Source organism: Engraulis encrasicolus, chromosome 20 (genome assembly GCF_034702125.1).
Source record: "Engraulis encrasicolus isolate BLACKSEA-1 chromosome 20, IST_EnEncr_1.0, whole genome shotgun sequence".
Classification (NCBI taxonomy): domain Eukaryota; kingdom Metazoa; phylum Chordata; class Actinopteri; order Clupeiformes; family Engraulidae; genus Engraulis; species Engraulis encrasicolus.
Window position 1 is genome coordinate 39,649,363 of NC_085876.1, and position 23,613 is coordinate 39,672,975.

Below are 23,613 nucleotides of genomic sequence, written 5' to 3' on the forward strand. Positions count from 1 at the left end.
TTGAGAGGATATCTGGAGAATGTTAACATGCTTTATATAACATTTTCACAGCAAAATGCAAAGAATGGCCTGGATCTTGGAAAGAGCTGTACAAAAAGGAAGCCTCCTTTAAAAAGGGTGTGCTGCTCCATCTAGTGGCGGATTGACTCTGCGATCGAGTGACACATCTATGGGACTCCACTTTCAGTAATGTGATGTACGGTAAAATACATACAAAGAAACACTTGTTGTATGTATAGAGAATACATGTGTAAATATATATGTATAGAGGGAAAAAAAGTATTTTTATGCGCTGTATATATTTTATTTTTTAATGCATTTTGGTTATATTTAGCGAAATGATAAAACAAAACAAACACAAATTATCTTCAGGAAAGGCTCTCAATTTCTTTTTTCATCTCCTGCAAAAAAGAACACATTTAGTAATAATTAACATTTAACATTACCAAAGTGCATTCCCGTGGTTAATTTTGAAATATTCAGTCCTTGAAGTGTCAACATTTAACACTTAACACATTTACCATATGGAATGTAGAGCTTACTTGGTAATAAACACACACTCACACACACACACTTTACGGGGTTATTCAACATGTGTGCTGATTGTTTGGCATGAGCATACCTTGATGAGTTCAGTTTTGTTGTATTCTTTGCGGTGCCGGTAGATACACTGGCTCAGGAGGGCGTACACTTTCTCCAATTGGAAGACTTCATATTCTGCTGTCTTTGACACGACAGTCTTAAGTAAATCCTACAAGGACAAACAAACAGACAAACAAACAAAAACAGCAAACAACTCTTCATGAGTGCCTGCAACTTTAGCAGTGAAGTGACCGACCGTCCCCCACCCTCCCACCCTGTATAACTACAAAATCCAAATCAGGCAACAACAAAAAAATCACTGTTGCTGCTCCCGCCAGTTTATTGTACCTGACCCTCCCAGACCATGTAAGGGTTGAAATTTTTTGTAAAGTAAAAATGGGGCAGCAACAACGCGCAGAATCTTTCTTTTTTTTCCCTTCACAATTACAGTACGTCTAGTCCAGCACCACATCCAACTTCATTGGATGTGCCTGCACTCCAAATAGTGCTTGAAAATTACCACGACGCCCTGAACCACGGCCCCCGTAAAAAAAAAAAAACTAAGATAGCAAAATTGGTGAATAAAACGCCTATAACTGCTGATAAAAACTGCTCATATCATGTTATTATAACAATGGGGTGTTAATAAACAAATATCAGGTTAATGGTGCTAATTGGCGATTTTCGCGATGTCGTAAGGAGCGGAGTTTCACAATGATGTCGCCCCTCGCGGGTGCCAACCCGGGAAATTCTCCGGCTGGCCCGCTACTAGGACCGCCCCTGTGAGAGGGGCCCGGAGGGCGCTGGTGGGGGCCTGTGTACAAGGGTGCCGGAACGAGTTTTAACCCCTGAGCGCAGAGCCTATATTATAATCTTACTGCCACCAAAATTGTAATGGCAATGTCTTAATCTGTTACTTAAGCCTCTTTGTAATGTCATAGCAATGTTGTTACGATGTATTTGAGTATTTTCAGCAAATTGTGAATAGGCCCGCCAGCCACCCCATCTGAAGTAAGAGGTTACTGTAGTGCTGCATTTGTTTCTTCATTCTTTATTTCCGAACAACGTTACTGCTGCTACACTCCACTCAATTCGTCTACAGTAAAAGTTGAGAAAGCCTCATTTAGGGAGCCAAAAAGTGGGGATGCAAATGCACCAGTGGTGTAGTCTACGTAGAACGCAGGTATACGGAGTATACCCACTTCTAAATTTCAGGGATTTCAGTATACCCACTTAAAATTGATTGATCCATTGTTTTGAATAGCACAAATATATACAGTATAGCCACTTCAAAAAAAATCAGTATACCCACCATAAAAAAGTACACTACACCACTGAAATGCACCACTGGACCCCCCTTTCCGGCACCTATGCGGCTGTGCAAAGTACCTTCAGGCTGTCGTGGTTGACCACCAGCTGAGGCGGCTTCTTGGCCAGCAGCTCCATGGCCTTGTCGATGTCGATGAGCTGGTGCTGCTGGGCCATCAGGCGACTTCGCTTCTCAGCCTCGTCCTCCTCCTCCAGCTTCCTCTTCTCTGAGAGCACAAATACACACGCACATTACAATACAATGAGTGCACCCCTTTAAAAAAAATAACATTTTGAACAATATTTCATTAACACACGAGTTATGTCAAAATAAATAAATACATAATGGGAAAAAAAGTACAGTATATATAACTTTTAATGCTCTGTTGAAAACCATGATGCAAAGTTACAAGTTTCGAGTCAGTTGTAAAGAGCTGAAAGTGGTATTTTTTCAAATTAGAGGCATCTTAATTATAATAATTAGCAAGGATGAAATCAATGAAATTAATGAAATCATGACCCATTAGCAACAACAGCGTGTATGTTCATAGCACAATATCACAACTATAAGGTTGACTCAAAGTGGTCTCAAATACACACACATACACTAGAATAAATGTCATCATGTGTGTGTCTGTGTAGATTTGTATGAGTGTGTGTGTGCGCATGCGTGTGTATGTCTAAGTAGCCTATGTCCGTCTATGTACATGCCTGCGGAGACACTGACGAAGGCAACAGTCGAAACGTTTGTCTACACTTCTGCTGCTATGTAAATAATAAAAAAATTAAAAGAGGAAAAGAAGAACCCCAGTGTGATCCACTTTTTCACCTTCCATGCCTGTGTATGTGCCCAGTGCATGTGTGTGCATGTGCGCATGTGTCGGCTCAAACAGCTATATCGATGACTTACGTTTGGGCTTTGCAGTGTTGGGTGAGTCTCGGGTATTCTTTGCAGTTTTGGGCGAGTCTCGGGTATTCTTAGGACCATGACCTACATATGACAGAGACCAGGAGAGAGCAAGGGCGAAACCACATTCAAATTCAAGTATTTTTAAAAATGACAGAGATAAGGAGAGAGCAAGGGCGAAACCACATTCAAAAAGTATTTCAAAACACATCACATGGTGAAGGAAAGAGATGTCACAACAAAAATGGTTTGCAACGCAATGTATTGAAAGCGCTGAGCTGTAAAGCCATTAAAAAATTGAAAGTTCGCTGCCTATGAGATCGTCATTTGTATAATGTATACAGAGTACCGGTATCCAAGTCAATCCATGAAGCCAAATAATTTCTGGAAATTACATGGCTATTACTTTATTTTGTGGAAATAACATTATAAATTGCCATACAAGTGCCACCTTATCAGCGAGCCATAATGTACAGTGTTATCAACAAACCTCTCTTCTCTCTGGCTTCCTTAATGAGTTGACACTTCCTCTGAAGACCCTCCTCCAGATCTGATTTGATGATGCCATGCACCGTATCCCTCAGGGCACACGCACGATGACGAATCTGACGGTCTGAGACACAACAACAATACCAATACATTTAAGACTTGGCAATGCAAAACAAATGAATAATAATAGGTCATGTCAATGTATTCAAAATTATAATGTATACAAATGAAGTGCACTTGAAGCATGTATATTGTCAATGCAATGAAATGGTTGCAATGAACTGTTATTGTGCTTGTGTGCATATTGTGTAGGGCTGCTTGATTATGAGAAAAATCAATATCATGATTATTTCAGTCAATACTGATATCGCCTTTTTTTAGACGATATTTATTTTAAAGACAAATCATTTTGCTAAACAATTTGAAATCTTCCCTCCCTTCAGCAGTGTGAGTGGAGGGCCATAGAGAAACACACAGTGGTGTTCTGCATGAGTGTTGTGTAGCAAGTCTGCTCTGTGCTCGCAATGGCTCAAGTGGAGGAGAATGCATTGCGCTTGGCATAACCTACCTTTTGGCAGAATATGACAAAAATGACAAATGACAAAGTATATGACAGTAAATGACAAAAATATTGTTTCAACTCGATATTAGGGTGGGAGACGTGACGCCTTGTTTTTTCGTAACATTGGTTAAAAACCTACAAAACTGTTATTTTTCCTTTAAAAAACAAATGTCAATGAAAGAAGATGTGGTACATTATGTTTCATATTAGTCTTAGATGAGAAGAAACACTTTTGTTAAGATTTATGTAAAGGTTTATATGTTAAATATCCTGCGGTGTGACTGTAACATTAATGAAACCTGGAATATAATATATAAATAAATTAACCAACAACATTTTGAATAATGTATGAAGCATTTGGCATGATTGCATAAATATTAACTTTATATTAAGATATGTGAATGTGGAAAAAACTCAAGACAGTAATATTAACTACAAGTTCAATTTCGTAACACAAATTGCGTCCTGTGGGGTGACATGTATGTCAATGCTTGTGAATGGGCAGCTGCAAGGCCAACTACAAGGGTCTTAAAGACTGGCTCCTAACTAGTCACTACCTCAGTTATTGGAGAGTGCTGTGGAAGTTTAAGGTGACTCTAAACCTCTTAATATGTCTTCATATTGCAATCTTTCTGTCACGCAATGCTTAGGTTCATTTTATGGTGTCCTGTGGTGTGACTGCTCTTATAGGAGGAAAACAAGTTTTTTTATGAATGAAAACACATATTAAGATTAAACACAATATCATTATTAAGGTAGCATGAGCTCAGATGTCAGTCATGTAAACAAAAGGATTAAAATGGCCATAATGCAGTGAATTCCCTGTGGTGTGACTCCATTTTCCTGCGGTGTGACATGCCTATGCAATGTGTTGATGCAGGACACATTTTCCCAAAAATGGCAAAAATAAGGTGAAATTCCACAGACCACTAAGTGCTTTATTTTTTTCTATTTTTTTCTCATTTTTATCCATCACTTTTTTCAGGAATTTGAAAAACTTTTTATTTTTTTTGCGTTACGCCCTTAAACGTCAACCACCCACTATACAATTTGATATTGTTTGACAGCAATATTATATGTATTAAGTTCATTATGTATAACTGTTTAACTTAAACACTTAGGGTTTTCTTTTGCCTTAAGACATGTCAAAGTTTTTATCTTTTACCTGACATGTTTCGACGGTGTTACTTGCCGTCTTCATCAGAGGGTCACTGTGATGTTGATGAGTCACGTGACTAAGAGGACAACTCTAACAGCAGGAGGTGTGACCAACCTGTCATTATTGGCAGGGAGGTCACACCTCCACAACAACATCAGCTGTTTTTTCTTAAAAGCACGTCACTCATCAACATCACAGTGACCCTCTGATGAAGACAGAAGTAACACCGTCGAAACATGTCAGGTAAAAGATAAACACTTTTACATGTCTTAAGGCAAAAGAAAACCCTAAGTGTTTAAGTTGACAGCAATATTGACATGCACAGCCCTAATTGTGCTTTTGAGCAATTTTGTGGTTGTGTGCATGGTCTCGTGTGCATTTGTGTGTATGAATGTAAATGGCTTGTAGAAAAAACGCACTCACAACTGTAACTCTTGTTTTTTATTTTATTTTAGTGGGTTAGCATGACAGATGTTTCAGCCTAATCCTTCTTCAGTGTCTTCTGCAGAGGCTTGGACCGAAAAGTCTGTCTGTCATGCTACCACACTTAAAAATAAAAGACAGCAATTAAAGTTGAGAATACAGCTTTTTCTACAAGAAATTTATAAATCTGTTCGATGCCACCCGACCTTGTTAAAAACAGTTTGGAGTTTCTTAGAAAAAAAAACCTGAAGGTAAAAGGCAACGTTATCTGGGTAAGAGGTACAGTAGCCTGGTCCTGACCATCCCATAATACTACCATTTCATTTTGTATTCATGGTCTGGAGGTTGTTTGATCTGACGCGATTGCAGGAAGCAGGACAGGACATTTTCGGAAAAATCAGGATAAGTTGTGCAAACATGTCTGACGTCTATCTTTGGCAATGTAGGACCGTTTAACAGACATGTCTGACAGAACATCCTACCGTAGGATAAAATGACAATGTAGGACCGTTTGTCAGAACACTGGCCAAATCCTACCGCTCAACATCGCTCCACAGAAAACTTGGCGGAACTACGTAGGATGATGCGCAAGGCTTGCCTGGTTAACACCAGACCTAATCACAAGTGAGACTGTCTTTCAGATCGAAACGATTCTGTAGAACTAAAGGCAGTATGGGAGTTCCCAGGCTAGCGCAAGCCTAGGTAAGAGGTGGTTTAGTACCGTATGGGTCGTTGTCTGGGTTGTACTCCAGGGCGTTGTTCCAGATGAGGTCCACGTCCTCCAGGTAATCCTTGATGGTCAGGTAACTCTGCTGGTCAATCTTGGCCAGCATGGTGGACAGGTCCATTGGCCGCCGCACAACAGAGTGGTAGTCTGGCACCTGTGGCACATTACATTACATTACATTACATTACATTAGTTCACAACATTACATTACATTACATTACATTACACTGGGCCGCCGCACAACAGAGTGGTAGTCTGGCACCTGTGGCACATTACACTACATTACATTAATTCTCTATATTACATTGCTGCCCTGCAAAACAAGAACGCACTAACTCAAAAATGGTCGAAATTGAGTTTAGATCGGAAATGGGCATTTAACTACGTCCCTTGTCAACATCGTCCCGTTTTAGAGAGAAATCATGTTGAAAGCGCAAAAATTATGTTACGTCGTACAAAACAAAAACGCAGTAAGTCGGTGAGTTACTGCTGCACTTTCCAATGGGAATGGTTTGGGAGTAGACAGTAATACTAGCCAAGAACGCAGTAACTCCTGCAGTAACTACATTTTGTGGCAGAAATACCAGCCAAGAACGCAGTAACTCAAAACACTCATAAATGTTGTTTTTTTTCGGGATTTTTTTGTGTGCATTTAATTTCTATCCTAAAAAAGTATTACAAGGAAGTGTCACCACCACTTTACCGACAACACAGTTTGCCAAAATCTGAGTTACTGCGTTCTTGTTTTGTAGGGCAGATTGCATTACACTTAGCTGACGCTTTTATCCAAAGTGACTTACAGTCATTCACAGGTATTGGTATATAGTCCCTGGAGCAATGTGGGGTTAGGTGCCTTGCTCAAAGGCACTTCAGCCATGGATGTAGCAGGTGTAGGGAGAGGTAAAGGTGAGACTCAAACCTGCAGCCCTCTGGGGCAGCCGTGGCTCAGTGGTTAGAGCACTGGGTTGGCAACCCAAGGGTTCCCGGTTCAATGCCCAACCGGACCACAGCTGAAGTGCCCTTGAGCAAGGCACCTAACCCCACACTGCTCCCCGGGCGCCGCTCAGCAGGCAGCCCACTGCTACGGACTAGTGTATGTACTTCAATGTGATTCACTAGTCCAAATGGGATAAAGTGCAGAGAAAGAATTTCCCCTAGGGGACCAAAATTGGCTCCAATTGACTCCGATTGGCATTACTTCTTCTGAACGTAATGGTAGGCACATATAGGAGGCGAAGCAAGCGAAGCGAAGAGAGGCAAAATCCAACCGTCATCAGGTCGTCGCGGCGAATCAAATGGAATGGAACAGTTATGTTGTTGATTTGATTGGGCCGCGGCAGGCGAATTCGCTCTTCATTTGCATAACATTAAACTTTCTTTAATAATTTCGCTTCGCTTCGCTCCTGTTCGCTTGCTTTCGCTTGCCATCGCCTCTCTCATAGGAATGAATGGCAAAGTTCGCAAATTCGTGTGTGTGTGTCCCTACCGTAAGACTACTGCCCTAACCATTAGGTGTGGCCAAGATGTCAAAAGTAACAGTAGATGTAAAAACAAAGTGCTGCAGCTTCCTTCCAACACAGCTGACTTTACCAAGTAACTGGAGGCCCAAAAAATCCTCAGATGTAATGGCTGCCGTTGCCATGGCGTCATCAAAGAGGGTAGATTAATAAAGAGGATTCAAACCCCGCCTACTCAATGCAAAAGAGTGTGCTCAAATTGGGTCGTGTAGGTGCCCAACGCGTTCCGCCTGCCTGATCCGTTCCCTTATGACTTTCACGTTTTAAATGTTTATTTTGCAGCCGCCAGAACATTAACACAAAGAGATATGTTATATATTTATATTATATCTTTTCTTTATATCGTTGTTTTACATCAAACGCGTTTGTCGCTGTAAATAATAGAATATTGTGTTCTGAATAGTCAGTTGGTTAGCTGACCAGTTGGTGACCTTATTAGCGTTTCTGTAACGGTTATATATTATTATAAAACAGACAGTTTAAAACGCAAACTTCCTCCTGCAAAATAAACACTTAAAACGAGAAAGTTAAAAATTAACGGAACAAATCAGGCAATTTCTCTTCCGTATACGTCATACTGCGCATGTGCAGTGTGCAAAGGCAGGATCAGGCAGGCAGAACCCGTTGGGCACCGACAGGTCTCCTGAGGGGGTGTTGTCCCCGCCTTCTTCTTCTCTTTTTGAGGTGTTTGCACAAGAAGTGTGCTACCGCCATCTACAGCGCTAATTGGACATTTATTCTCAACCTCAATACTCAGAAGGTCTCCTAACCGAAGGTCTCCTAAAGGGGTGATCACCCGACATCACATGGATACCGGAAAAGAACTAGAATGAAGTATCTCTCTCTGTAAGATCTCTGGCGTGGTACTTACCTGCTCCTTGTCGACGGGCTTGGTGAAGGCCTTGAAGCGGCGGTCCTGGAGGAGGCGGTCGGTGAGGCTGCGCAGGAAGAGCCGCAGGTCCCTCAGCGCGTCCTCCTCCTCACGCTCCAGAAGCTGACGCTCCGCCTCCGACAGCTTACGGGGCGGAGGGGGCGGGGCTATGGGCAACACCTCCATGGCCTGCAGGACTGAGCACGGGAGAGAGAGAGGCAGAGAGAAGGAGGGAGAGAGAGAAGGAAAGAAGGAGGGAGAGAGAGAGGCAGAGAGAAGGAGGGAGAGAGAGAAGGAGAGAAGGAGAGAAGGAGAGAGAGCGGGATAGAATGAGGGATAGAGGAAGAGAGAAGGAGAGAGAGATGGAGAGAGAAGGAGAGAATGAGGGAGAGTGAAGGAGGGAGTGTATTAAAGTCAAAGTAGTTAGGGAGGATGACCGTGCGGACACACCGCCGGCGTTGAACGCGTGGAAAGATGCAGAAGTAATTGACTTTGTATGGGAGAGGAGGCGGCAGAAGTTTGAGAGGCGAGGGCTTCAAAAGCGTCAAAAGCCGAGGGCGTCAAAAGTTGAACTTTATCTTAAAATATGTAATGAGCTCGGCAGCAGCAGGCATCAGCCAATGGAATGTTAAAATTTTTCTAAACACGAGCTTCGGTTGGTCGAGATTCCCGGCCGAACGCTTCAGGATGAATCGTTTGCCGCGTTCAACGCCCCTGACCAGTGCTTTCCAGGCAGGAGTCAGCAGCATTGTGGCTCTTTCAACGCCCGCGGTGTGATCGCGGCATGACAGGAGAGGGAGAGAACAGGAGAGAGAGGGAGAGAGTGGTATGGCGTCAAAGTAGCTTCTCCTACCCTTTCCTGTTGCTTGTGCAATTCAAAGGTAATCTTCTCATGTGCAATTGGAATGTTGAATGACACTGCAGGCCAAATTTGGCCCCTGGGCCTTAGTTTGACACTGTAGACCAGTCATCTAATGCCTCCCAACGCCCTCTTGACCTCATCATAAGCCTGTCAACGCCCCCCCTTAGTATTACAAAATAAAATAGACTAATGCCCCCCCCCGCCCCTTTAAGCTGTATCCTTCTCAACACCCCCCTGGGCCCCCCTAATGCTCCATGTTAAGAAACACTACAGTAGATTTCCAAAAGGGAAACATGGACGACTGATTTGACGACTGATATGGGCCACCCCCCATACTAGCACAGTGCCCTTGACGGTGCCCTTGACATACCCAGTACCCAGTTTTCAACAAAACATGTGCATTTTCTTTTATCTGAGGCCTTTGAAATCTTATCTGTATCGCAGACATTATCACCAATCTTACTCAAAGCGATTGATTGCATCAGGCACATGAACTATGTGTGATCGCAAAAGGTCACATTTACATACTACTGTACCGTTTGTCAGCATAACGTCCCCATGCACGACATCTCATGTAATAAAAAAGAATGACAGTTAGTGTGGGTGCTTTGAGTACGGCTGAGGCTTCACTAGAAGTTTTAAGTCAAAGACATTACAGCATTCAACAAAATAATAACTCATTCTTTTCAATAGGGCGTTCAAGGGGAAGGACACTACTGAGAGGGGGCGGGGCTTAATTGCCAGTGGGGGGCATTCGTCTATTTCATTCTTAAATACTAAGGGGCGTCGTTGGCAGGCTTATGATGAGGTCAAGAGGTTGTTGGGGGGCTTACGATGAGGTCCAGGGGACGTTTATAATTAAAAAAAAAGTTGAGAACCACTGATTAGCACCCTCGTCCCATTTCAGTGGAGTGGACCCACTGCATCCAGTGTGGCCCACATGCAGGGGTGTAGTGGGCGTGGTACGCGGGGTTACGCAGTCCACCCACTTCTCCTGAGTTGAGATTTTAAAAAGAAAAATTCTGTCCCTATTTGAATACAAAAAGGGGGTTGACATGATAAGTTCCCTAATTAATTGATGACCTCACAAATCGCGTACCCCCACTTTAAAAATCCCCACTACGCCATTGCCCACATGTGATGAGGATACTCACGAGCTTCTCTCTTGGCCACTGGGCCCTTGGCTGCCTGGTTGAGTAGGAGGTCTTCGAAGAACTTCCTCCTCTCCTGGGCAGAGGGAGGGCTCAGGTACTGCACCTCCCCCAGCTCCTCCTGGAACAGGCCCTGCAGCTGAGGCACAACACAGAACACCATTACATTACATTACATTACATTATATTACATTACACTGAGGCACAACACAGTACACCATTACATTACATTACATTACATTACATTACACTAACACTTTATAATCATGGATCCATAAAAAGCATTACAAAGGCTTAGTAAATACTTAATAATAGACAAAACATTAACTTAAAAAAAAATATATAGACTGTTTTATTCATGCCTTATAAAATATCTACAAATAATTGTTCAACATTTCACAAACTTTTTCACAGAATACTGTATGTTTTATTCATTTTCAAAATTGTAAATATTTGACAAATAAAACATATTGACATAACATAGCAGCCCTGTTGGGCAGCCCCGGTCTAGTGGTTGATGGAGTTGGTCTTGGGATCAGAGGGTTACAGGTTCGAATCCCACCTAGCCAGCAGGTAATGGCTGAAGTGCCCTTGGGCAAGGCACCTAAATCCACATTGCTTCAGGGACTGCAACTACTTAAGTGTAAGTAACCATACGTTGTTTTGCATACAATCACCTGCTAAGTGTAATGCAATGTTTTAAAAAAAGTAATTGAAACAATACTCCATCCTCCAACAGTACTCCCAATTGTGCTCGCAACGGTTTTCTTTAATGTTAACTTTTTTGCTTGTTTCATCCTAACAATGTGATTGTCTTGATTTAGAAGCAAAAACACAACTGGCCATTTGAACACCTTTGCACAAAATTATAAAAACAGCTTTTAACATTTTTATGACTACCAACGTTCAAAGATATGCACACTTAACGATGCCTCCTTAAATTTTACAGCCACATTACCGTAATCAGAGTCTAAGTAGCCAGGCCTTGGTCGTAGCTCAAAAACGGCTTTTATTACCTATGGAGGACCCCCGGTAATTCAGAATAATTATGGAGAACGTCTGAGTTCTTAGTCCTGTGCGAATGTTACCTGATTCTTACCATCTGATATGCTTTGGGGTAGTGAGGCATGGGAACGCCCCCGCGTGACGTAGCCGAACGCAGCCAGATGATGTGAATCAGGTTAGTGCGAATGTGCCATGTCCGCGATTTGTGAGGTAATAATTCCGCCACGAATTACCTACTGTATTTCGGCGCAACACAGACGTCCTGGGGTAATTTCACATTGGCGCGCCGTCTGCACCCCCTTGTAATGTCTGTGCAATGTCTGTGAATTCAGTAAATAACAGACGTTTATTTATCCCTTCCGAATGCGCCCCGAAAAATCACGGAGGTCCAGGGGTAATTGGGAATTACCAGGGGTCCATGGGTGATATTTATCCCTTATTATACGGCACTCTAGAATGTTGCAAGAGCTCCCATTCACTTTCAATGGGCGGACCCAACGTTCGGTGGTCACTACTTTTCTGTAATGCCCACCTAATAATACCCGCTGCCAATGGCAACGAGTTTGGTCACTTCAGAGATCACTCCGCAAGTAGATCGGTCATATCTTCACTGATATGTCTTGCCTTCTGATTTTTAGCAGTATGACAGCAGTGCGATTAACGCACGCTGCTGGTGGCCCACTGATGCTCCGGTAACCAACCACTTCTCAAACGTCTCAAGACGAAGTGCAACAACACTAGAAGTCTCATTCAGCGATTAATTTTAAGTTATGTCATCCTGACAAAGTTACAGTAATAGCCTAATAACAAAAAAGGCAGAGTGGTAGCCCATCAGGATTCATCAGCAACATCTCATGCCCGAGTGTTGCCGTTCCAAGAAAGCAAACTGTCACTGTCCGCCGGCCGCTGTCGTGACCTATTTTATGAACACTGTTTTTGTTTTTTATTATTTTTTTGTTTGTTTTTACAAGTGAGGAGTTTGTTGACAGTTTCCTTAAGGGTGTAGCCTGTAGGTTAGAAGTTGCCTCCTCCAGCCAACCATCCGGGCTTAAGGCCAACTGTAGCCTACAGTACTGTTACGCTGAGGACCCAGGTTCCACTCCAGCCTGGGATCATTTCCCAACCCTGCCCCATCTCTCTCTCTCTCTCTCTCTCTCTCTCTCTCTCTCTCTCTCTCTCTCTCTCTCTCTCTCTCTCTAAAAAATCCTGTCCACCTCTTCAGCTGTCCTGTCATAATAAAGGCACACACACAAACGCACACACACACAACTTTTTTTTTTTTAAATCCCAGGCGGTTACCTCTTCATCGAGCTGGCTGTGGTTGAGGTTGGTGGTGGCCAGCAGCAGGATGGGGGAGAAGGGGGGGACGGCCTGCAGCTGGCTGAGGAAGGTGGTCCTGAAGACGGCCGACACCGTGTCCCAGCACTGCTCGATCAGGGGCACGTACAGGAGGCTGGGGGCCGTCCTCTTAGCCTCGCAGAAGATCTACGCCACCAGGACACCAGGACACACAAAGACAAGTCAAGTCAGCAAGTCAAGTCAGCTTTTATTGTCACTTCCATCATATGCACAAGACATACAAAGAAAAATGAAATTACGTTTTCTCTCTATGCCATGCCAGGACAAGACATACATAAAACTGACATTTTTCAGACTGACATAAAGTGCAAGACAGGACAGGTAACAGTGATGGACTGGTAACAATGTTCAATAATGAATAATAAATACAGTACAAATGAACATTTAACATTCAACATTTAACATTCCACAGAGGAGCAGGGATGGGCTAAATGGATACATTAGTTATAATCCAGTGCCACATATTCCAAAATACTTGGGTTTACCTGTCCAATTTAGACAGGTGACTGACTGGTTTAATGATCACCTGGATTCATTGGACAGGTGAAACAAGGTCATTAGAGCATGTGGCCCTAGATTGTAGCAAATTAATACATTTTGCCAATCACAACAGAGGAGATCGAGTAGAGTGGAGATCTTTTGTTAATATCAAAGGAAGTTGAGGCGTATAGCAGCTTACATACAGCACATGAGAGACATACTATACATGGCAAGACAAAACAAGATACACAAAATATTCATTTCAAGAGAGATATGAATGCTGCTGTGAAATGGCTGAGATACAAATGAACAAACAAATTAATGAAATGACTCTAAATGTGAGCTTTTGTCATGTTTCACACCATCTTTGTGCAGAGCCTATATTATAGCATGTAACGACCAAGTCTTTACAGAGTTTTTAAAAAAAATAAAAATGTGGGTATGTTAGAGCTGAATGAAAACATTCTAATGCCAGATGAGGAGCCTAGCTTTCAAGTCCAACTTCGGAGGCTGGGATATTTCGGCTTTTATAGGCTGAGGGCACCTTCTCCCAAATTGGACTTAAGCATTCAGCAGGGATTTTTTGCAGGTGCCTTAGGCTTAAATGGGTTAATGTCAAGCACTGCATGCAACTATCTCCAGGCGACCCTACCTGGCAGCAGGCCTGCTCGGCGGAGGTGGTGCAGTCCCCAAACAGCGAGGCCATGTCCAGGGTGTAGACGGTGAACTTCTCCAGGGCGTGCAGCAGGGCCGGGGCCAGGTGGGTGGTCTGGCCCGAGCCAGGACGACCAGACAGAAGCAGCCGCGGCCGGTGGGAGGTGGGGTAGATCGCCGCGCTCCTGGAGGGAGGGGCGTCGGAAAGGTATGTCAGCTTTGGTTAGAGTAGTGTTTCTCAATGGGGGCGGTACAGCAAGGGGCATTGGGGAGCCTTAGGGGGGCGTTGAGAAGGATACAACTGAGTGGGTGCGGTGCTTAGTTGCCATTGAATGGCATTAGTCCATTTCATTTTTTAATACTAAGGGGGGCGTTGTCAGGCTTATGGTGAGGTCAAGGGGGCGTTGGAAGGCTTCTGATGAGGCCAAGGGGGGCGTTTGTTCAAAAAAGGTTGAGAACCACTGGGTTAGAGTGTTGATGGAAGGTTGAAGGTTTGAACCCCCAAGCCATCAACCCATGGCTGAAGTGCCCTTGAGCAAAGCAGGCAACTAACATTGAAAACCAGTTACTGGTGGGAGTTGTGAACTCCACGTTGAAGATCGAACTGGCTGTGCATAGGAGCTTCATACCTTTGAACGCAATCTATCTCACCTCATGGTTTGGAGGAAGGAGCCTTTCTCTGGGACCTTCCTGTAGATGGTCCCGCTGGAGGTCCCCTCCCCCTCATCCGCATACAGCAAATCATCATCCAAGATGGCAGAGGTGAGATCTGAAACAGAAATAGGGCCTACATTAAATGGATAAATAAGGTGCTGTTTCCACGTAGCAGGATATTTTTAAATCTCCTACTTAGGTGGAAACACAACATGTGGATTAAAAAACTCCAGTTTAACATGTGCATTTTAGCCCCCTAGATGGAATATTTTTAAAACTGGATTTTTGATATGTGGATTTTAAATCTCTTGGAGACGGAAGGCCAAAACCAATACGTTTAAAAAAAAAAACAGGCTACGTGGAAACAGCTTCTAAGTCAAGTCAAGTCAATTCGGCTTGTAACATTGTTACTAATACAGTGTAGTGTGGTGTAGCGATTGCAGTGACTGACCGGTGTTCCTCCTCTTCTTGATGCCCTGCTCGGTGTGTGGGAAGAGCGTCTGCAGGATGTCCAGGAGGGCGTCCAGCGTGGAGGCCAGCAGCGGCTGCACGGCAGGCAGGAGTGCGCGCGCCGGCGAGGAGCTGGAGCGCTGGGAGGCGGGCACCAGCTTGCGCATGGCCGCCACGAAGTCGCAGCTGCGCATGGCGATGGAGGAGGTGTCCAGGACCAGCTTCTCGGGCGAGGCGTAGATCTGCGGGTAGCGGCGGCGCAGCGCACACAGCACGGCCTCCGCGCACACCGCCTTGATGTCCGCGCCGCAGTAGCCTATGATGTGCACACGGAACAGAATGAAACACATGCGTGTGTCGCATGCACGCACGCATACACGCACGCAACACACACACACAAAAGAGAATAGTCCACGAACACACACACACACACACACACACACACAAAATCCAAGCTCGATCAAATTGATCACACACACACACACACACACACACACACACACACACACACACACACACACACACACACACACACACACACACACACACACACACACACACACACACAAACAGACATCCACATCCTTCAATTGGAGGCAGCCCAACACACTAAAGTCTTACCAACACATTTGTCTGCCAGCTCCTCAAGAAAAGCGTCTGATGGTGTGGGTTTCCACTGTTTGGTGTGAATCTTTAGGATATTCTTCCGAGCCTTCATCAGAGCACAACATCATAGCATGAAAAAGAACATACAGTCAGACATTCGAACAGTGCTTGTCACCATTTTCCTCAAAATGTGTGAGTTATGCCAATAGTTCCTTTTGTTTTGTATCTTTACGCATATGACTGAGCTGACAATAAATCTCACTGACATATCTTTAAGCAATGATGCACAGAGCAGCTTTTGAAATAGTAGTGTTTCGTGTTGATAAAAGTGTTAACGCTCCGAACATCATCTTATTGTTTCGTTGCCCATCACAATTGTGCAAAAAGTGGGGCAGCCATGGCCTAGTCTAGTGGTTAGGGAGTTGGTCTTTCAATCTGGAGGTTGTAGGTTTGTATCCCACCTGACCTCTCCCTACACCTCCTTCCCTGGAGCAAGGCACCTAACACCACATTGCTTCAGGGCCTGTAACCGATACCCTAAAGAACAATAACTGTAAATCGCCTTGGATTTTTAAAAAAAAGCATCAGCTAAGTGTAATGTAATGTAATGTAATGAAATGTAAAAAGTTTCCCTGTGCACCATCACCTTTACAGAGATTCGTGCTGAACTAGGTGAGCCCAAATGATAAAATGACAGTAAAATGAGATGGGAGGCAACAGTCAGCTCACCTCTCTGTCCGGCAGACCAAAGAGGAACTCCCTGTCAAAGCGCCCGGGTCTCCGGAGTGCCGGGTCGATGGCGTCCAGCCTGTTGGTGGCGCCGATCACCACAATCTCTCCGCGGCTGTCCAGCCCGTCCATCAAGGCCAGCAGGGTGGACACAATGGAGCTGCGAGTGGGGTAAGGGATGTGGGTGTGGGTGTGATGGCAAAGGAAGAAGGGATCAGAGACAACGGTGTTGACAGAAGCCGTGTGTCAGTCTGGCTCTGGGCTCTAGGGGCTTCCAAATGGGTCCTGATGATTGAGTCTCTATACTATGTGGTCAGGACAGCTATGGACTAATGGTTCCACTTCCTCTTCACTCCATGACTGAAGTAGCCTGATAATCATCGACTTTCAAATCTCTTCGAGACTTGGTCTGACCAAGAGCATAACAATTAGCATTTCCCAAACGGCATGGTTGACCCGCCTCCCTTGGTTTGCTAATGGTTGTTTGCTTCCCGATAAAGTGGGAGGAGTTCCCGATTTTTCGGGAGCTCAGAAAGTACTTGCATTGCTCTTGACCTGACTATGGCTGAAGTGCCCTTGAGCAAGGCACCTAATCTCATACTGCTCCAGGGATTGTAACCACTACTTAAAATAACTGTAAGTCGCTTTGGATGAAAGCGCAAAATGCAATGTTATGTAATGTACAGTTAGTTCTCAACAGAGACAGTAGCCAACAGTATCAGCCACAGTTGCAGAGCAATAAAAAAAGAGAGTAGCTAGCCCTGCATGGTCCTGACTAAGATTAGACCGATATATATGTATCGGTATCGGGACGATATTTGCATTTTTTAAGTGTATCGATACGCAATATTTATTATTTTATGTCATTCTGTTTTTTTTTTTTAAACCAAGACACTTTATTTTTTATTACTTGATTGTTAGACATTACTTGATTGTTAGAGTGGGTGTTTAAATGTTACAAGTTCTACCTCAATTTGATAATGTTAAAGGAATGTTTCTTTTTAACTTGAGACCTGAAATATTTGTAATTTTTTAACCCATATCGGCCCCAAATATCGTTTATCGGAAATCGGGTATCGGCCAAGGGTGATGAAAAAAAAATCGGTATTGCATCGGCCATTAAAAAACCTGTATCGGTCGACCCCTAGTCCTGACATATCGTGGCTAATGAGAAATGAGAAATAGACTGAAGTTCAATGGCACTCCATTTGTCACCTAGCAAATTTGAGGTGTCAAAAGGAAAAGTAGTTGTAAATTCATGGTTTAAGACCAACATTACTACATGATATTACATAGTTGTAACACCACTTTTTGGTCGCGTTGGTTTGTCTGTTTGTCAGCAGGATAACTCAAAAAGTTATGGACGGATTTGGATGAAACTTTGTGGAGTTGTTGGAAATGACCAAAGGAACAAGTGACTACATTCTAATGGTGATCCGGATCACGGTCCATAACCAGGACCTTTTTAAGGATTCTTCACCATTGCGGAATAGGGTGAATTTTGACGTTCAAGTTTCTAACTCCACAAAAAGAAGGCATAAAGACTTACAAAAATAGGGTGTAACAAACATAGTCAAATGTTCTATCAAACAGCTTACTTGGTGGAGGTCTGCACTCTCTGAGTGCATTTCTAGTTTACTTCAACTTTTGTTTGAAATCTCTTGAGTTTGGTCGTTTTTCTAATGGCCAGGTGAACGAACACCTGCTGAGAGAAGGGATAAAGTGGCCAGGCCGTGCCCTTCAGCGTTGCTACTAGTCAGGTCAAGAGAAATGCAAGTACTTTCTGAGCTCCCGAAAAATCGGGAACTCCTCCCAATTTGTTGGGAAGCTAACAACCATTAGCAAACCAAGGGAGATGGGTCAACCATGCTGTTTGGGAAATGTTCATTGTTATGCTCTTGGTCAGACCAAGTCTTGAAGAGATTTGAAAGTCGATGATAATCTGGCTAGGGATAAAGTAGTACACAATCCTTTTGAGGCTACATAGATGGTCTCACCTGTGTATCTGATCTTGGCGACTGGATCGAACAGGAGCCAGGCCATCGATCTCATCAAAGAAGATGATGGACGGCCTCATCTGGTGAGCCTGCAAATGAATCGAAATATTCCACTATCAACTGTCAGAGCAGGCGAGCTAATAACACACACACACACACACACACACACACACACACACACACACACACACACACACACACACACACACACACACACACACACACACACACACACAAGTGTGGCTTGGCTTAGAAAGTGGTGGTGACATTAAAATTGCAAAATGTCCGGGTATGCTATATTTGCATTATATTTATGAAATAATGGTGTGGACAAGCTAGGTTTATCTCAAAAGTAGTGTGTGGATATGTCCCCACCATACACATCTGAAATTATTACGCCACACACACACACACTCACACACACACACACACACACACACACACACACACACACACACACACTGCTGTATTTCTGTGGTTAGCCAGTGTTGAATTCAAACTACAGTATAACAAGGTAGTGGTGGTGGGTGGACTCACCGGTAACGCTTTAAAATAAGGTTCTTCTAATAAGCGTTTATAGTCACTAGTAAGCAGGTAGTAATACCCCTACAAGTGCCCAATAACATGCTCATTAACATTGTTAACATCTTATAAGCTGCTTATTATGTGTTTATAGTGGTTTATTTTTTTAGTCTCATTATTTAAATCGGTACACATATCCATCTTGATATACTAGATATGGAGGCGTCGCGAAAAAAACTAAATTTTGAAGATGGCTGCCATGTGTACCGATTTTCATGCTTTTACTCAAATAAAGTTACTCATCAGATGTTAACAACGTTAATAAGCATGTTAACAAAGTTAATAAGCATGTTATTGGGCACTTGTAAGGGTATTGCTACCTGCTTACTAGTGACTATAAACGCTTATTAGAAGAACCTTATTCTAAAGCGTTGCCGACTCACCTGTTCGAACAGCATTCGGAGGTGTTTCTCAGACTCTCCCACCCACTTGCTGAGGCAGTCTGCCCCCTTGCGCATGAAGAAGGCCACCCGCCTGTCCCCCCGGCTGCACTCGTTGGCCAGGGCACGAGCCACCAGGGTTTTGCCGGTCCCTGGAGGCCCATAGAACAGGCAGCCCCTGAACCAAACACACACAAAAGAAATACACACATGCCATGATTCTCTCCTCAAACTGTTCTTCATGCTCAGACTGAGCGTGGGTATACACATGACATGGACACACCTGCACATGCATACATGCATGCGTACATGCATGCATGCGCGCACACGCATGCAGGCACGCATGCACGCACACACACAGATGCACTATTTATATCTCCCACCCCCTCCATGACATGCACAATTTTTGCACAGGCCAACTCACTGTTATACAAAAGTGTCTCTGTATGTGTGTGTGTGTGAGAGAGAGAGAGAGAGAGAGAGAGAGAGAGAGAGAGAGAGAGAGAAGGACAGACAGACAGACAGACAGACAGAGAGAGAGAGAGACTCTTACTTTGGTGATTCAATCTTGAACTTCTCAAACACCTCTGGATACAGAAGAGGGAAAATCACCATCTCCTTCAGTGCCGCGATATGGCTGGTTAGACCTCCAACGGCATCGAAGCCAATCTGTAGAGAGCGATTGATTTTTGATCATTTTGATAGACGAGCAGCATAGCATACCATAGCCTACATGTGCAGGAAAAATGATATGGGGAATTTGCACAACCCCAATATCAAGGAGAAAATGCAACCCGTCATATTTATGAAATAGGCTAGGTTTAAGTTGACACTTGAGGTCAAGCTCAGATCTCTGCAAAGCTGAATGTTGTCATTGCACACTGTTCATTCCCTCCCTTACACTTACTGATTGGTCAACATGGACTGGGTCCACATCAGCTGGGCTGGCTTCAGGCTTCATCCTGTCCTTTGAGAGCCCTGCAAAGTTCTCCTTTTGAAAATTTAGAGGGAGGAAGCTATTGTAGAAAAACAATGAAAGTTAATAAAGGAACAACGAAATACATTTTCTATGCAATCAAACATACAATACAATACAACACAACACAACACAGGTGAATAAATACACCTTACCCACAGCCCTCAATCTACTGTATTTCCACAGATGTGGAAAATTACAAAAGAATGAAGCTATGGCTATGCTGACAATGAATTTTCATTCTAAGGCCTCTATGACGTGGTTGGTTGAGTGATGTCATAAGGAGATTTACAGAAGCATAGAACTTTCAATCCATGAGAGCAACATCACGTCATGGACAGTTGCTAGGTCAGACACGCCAATTTTCGGGGGTACGGGTAAGACAGTTTGTTACAGAAGTTGCTGCTTTTGGAACTGAATGCCATAATTCAGTGTCATCAAAAGGTAATGGAGTGTCGAATATAGCTGAAAGGGGGCTATCTTGAAGGCTACAGACCTTTCTGTGTTATCTTCATCAGATGATGAGTCTTCGTTGGCCTCTTTCCGCTTGATTTCAGGCCTAGACATAAACTGAAAGTCCCTGGGCAAGGAAGTGGATGACATTTGTGAAATACGTAAAAAAAGTAATTTTGCATTTTCAATAGGACGGACCTGACAGTTCATGAATGAATGAAAGAGTAATAAGATACATTGTTGAAGGGGAATAAAAGGACAGACCTCCCAAGCCTTGGACGCTCCGCGTTCACGCTCCAAGGGGCAGCTGTAGCGAGGCGAAAACTTGCCTTTGGCCTCCTGCCTGAGGATCCAAATATTGTCATGTTGGATTCATGTGATGTAAGCTTCATATTTAACCAACAAATATGCACGTTCGTGTAGGCTATAAAAAGTGCCATCAGTCCCTCGGTGAAATTAGACATGTTGAAATAATACAAACGACAGGAGAACATAATTTGAATAGGTGAGCCTGTACAAAAATATGCGCGTACCATCCCAATGACCAAGTGTGTTCTGCGGGGTATATTCCTCCACTTCCTCATCATCTTCACTTCCATCACAAGATGGCTCACTCTTATGAAAGCAAATAAATATTATACACATAGAAACGATTTGGTTTATGGAGGAAGGGTTTCTGCCATTAACTTACATGGCTACAATGGGACAGCACAGTAACAGGCGTGCAGCTCGTGTGTTGGGCGTTTACCTCAGGGAAATCCCAGCCGTCTACAGCCATGCGCCGAACAGGTGCGGGAGATGTCAAGGGTAGATTGGCCCCATGTTCAATCGCTGCACCGGCCTGAAGCTTTTTGTTGTTGCAGCCTCCCTTTTGGTTGGCGGGAGCCGACAACGTTCTGCAACGTTTTGGAACGCCTCGTGCGCCTTTGGACACGGGGTACGTGCGTGATCAACAGGAGTAATGACAAATATAGCCAAAGAAACTGAGTAAGGTGGCCTATTCTTATACTACTCCCTTATAATCTCTGTTCCCATAGGCCTTTTCATCTGCGGCACAGAGGAATGCCTATTTTCATAGAGAGCGATGGTGGGGAAGGGTTTCTGTCAAACCACCACTCACAGGGTGGACTTACCACATAGGTCTCCACGCTGGTCTTTTTTGTTGTATCTTCTGTATTCCAACGACGAGACAAAACAAACATATTAATCTATAGATAGTACTGTCAACGCATGCAAAGGAAGGGGCAGGAATTTCCTTTGAATAATAGGCCTAAAATGTGAATGCCTACCTTGACATATTCTCCTGGGGGTCACGGAAGCCCTTTTACCCTTTTTCTTTGGTATTAGACCACTTTAAGCGTCGCTTGTAAATTATGGCATGCAATTGCAATTGTTGCTATTTACAACGCGCAAACGTGGTGACAAAATAAACACACTTATGAGGGGAATGATATCTATTATTGTTTTTATAAACCCAAAGTATTTAACTATTCGATCCACACATCCTTCTGACGGCCTAGCTGACTGCGCATCGCCGTCAAACGTAAACAATTCGAACACGCTTTACGCAGTTCCACTGTGTTGCGCGAGGCTCTTCTGTGGAGGTGATTGATGGTTTTCTGCAACCATTATTTTACCTTATATGGCTGCAATGATTGTATGCTGCGCGGCTTGCTCCAAGAGAGAAAAATCACAAATAAACCTCATCTGATGCCGAACATCCATTTTAATGAACGGCAAACCTTCATTCCATGTTCCAAAAACACAAGCACAACCCATTTATTTTCATTTTGAAGGTTATTACCAGAGGTTATAAAAACGATAGGCTTGCAATAACAAAGATCTCTGGTACAGACAGTGTAGGGGATGGAAAAGTCTCCATGCAGGCGACTGTAGAGTAGTCTGATAGCCTAGTTCAGAACCCTTTATGTTGCATATAACAATAACAACAACAATAATGATACAAAATGATATGGCAGTTATATCTATGTAATGTCAAACTCTATGACACTCAGTAGCGAGTCCACAGATTTCATTTCAAAATATCCTAAAATAAATTCCAAAGCGTCAGTGTAGATGCGCCATCTGCAGTTAGGTCCATGGAGCCGCAAAGAGCCATTGCCCTGCTATCCCAGCTCTTCTTCAGTTCCGCTATTGCACTTGTTGGCCTGTAACCATCGGTTCCGAGTGTCAAGAATGACTACTTCTTTGAGTATTTTTTTTATTGAACCAGCCTGAAATCCGCATTAGTCCGTCCGTGCGTCATGGGGAAAAGAGATGGATATTTTCTTCCCAAAAACCTCCACGAAGATACAGTTCACTGTACATATGCAGTTGTGTTGAATTCACATGACCTTGCACTGTTCTGCATTCGTCGTTGGGCCACTGCCCACGTTTAGACTGAGACCTTGGAAGGCACCGAACATCGAGTCGTCACCCCTGGCAGGTGAACGAGTCATTCCATGGAATTCGCGAGGGAACTGCGCCTTCGTCGTGGAATTGAATTTCCTGGTGTCCTAAAATCGAGAAGGCACATATAACTCATTTATTAATGACTGCCCAGTAGTACATCATTATAACGAATTGAGAGTAAATGTTTAAGAATCAAAAGGGCCACTGCCCCAACGCACCCTGGGTATGGGAGTGAAGTAGGCCCTGTTCGCTGCTCTTTGTGCGTTCTTCTGAGCCACCACAGTCTTCCTTAAGTTTCTAAACACAAAATCAACAAAC

The 23,613-nt window shown here is 43.6% G+C and overlaps 1 protein-coding gene across 2 annotated transcripts; it reads right to left on the reverse strand.

The window, feature by feature from the left end:
• Positions 1 to 280: 280 nt before the first annotated feature.
• Positions 281 to 22,373, reverse strand: LOC134436619 (ATPase family AAA domain-containing protein 2-like). 2 transcript variants are annotated; one of them, XM_063185921.1, is made up of 24 exons: positions 22,173 to 22,373; positions 22,017 to 22,054; positions 21,632 to 21,807; positions 21,417 to 21,498; positions 21,148 to 21,226; positions 20,927 to 21,010; positions 20,362 to 20,470; positions 20,008 to 20,123; positions 19,458 to 19,632; positions 18,493 to 18,581; positions 16,496 to 16,655; positions 15,782 to 15,872; positions 15,162 to 15,476; positions 14,708 to 14,825; positions 14,055 to 14,241; positions 12,863 to 13,048; positions 10,562 to 10,697; positions 8,546 to 8,742; positions 6,152 to 6,311; positions 3,288 to 3,410; positions 2,801 to 2,881; positions 1,972 to 2,117; positions 623 to 751; positions 281 to 401 (listed from the first exon to the last, which is right to left on the reverse strand). In XM_063185921.1, exons 1-24 carry the CDS (start codon positions 22,178 to 22,180, stop codon positions 369 to 371), a joined length of 3,018 nt encoding a protein of 1,005 aa, XP_063041991.1. In that variant the 5' UTR covers positions 22,181 to 22,373; the 3' UTR covers positions 281 to 368. The 2 variants fall into 2 exon arrangements, with proteins under 2 accessions (XP_063041991.1, XP_063041992.1); XM_063185922.1 differs by lacking the exons at positions 20,927 to 21,010; positions 21,148 to 21,226; positions 21,417 to 21,498; ... (1 more) ...; positions 22,017 to 22,054; positions 22,173 to 22,373 and adding an exon at positions 20,586 to 20,628.
• Between the last annotated feature and the right edge of the window lie 1,240 nt (positions 22,374 to 23,613).

Excerpts from the sequence above, each read along its gene's own strand:
- LOC134436619 (XM_063185921.1), bottom strand. Across the intron at positions 21,499-21,631 it reads ACGGCTGGGATTTCCCTGAG|AGTGAGCCATCTTGTGATGG; the intron begins GTAAACGCCCAA and ends TGCTTTCATAAG. Across the intron at positions 16,656-18,492 it reads CGCCAAGATCAGATACACAG|CTCCATTGTGTCCACCCTGC; the intron begins GTGAGACCATCT and ends CCCCACTCGCAG.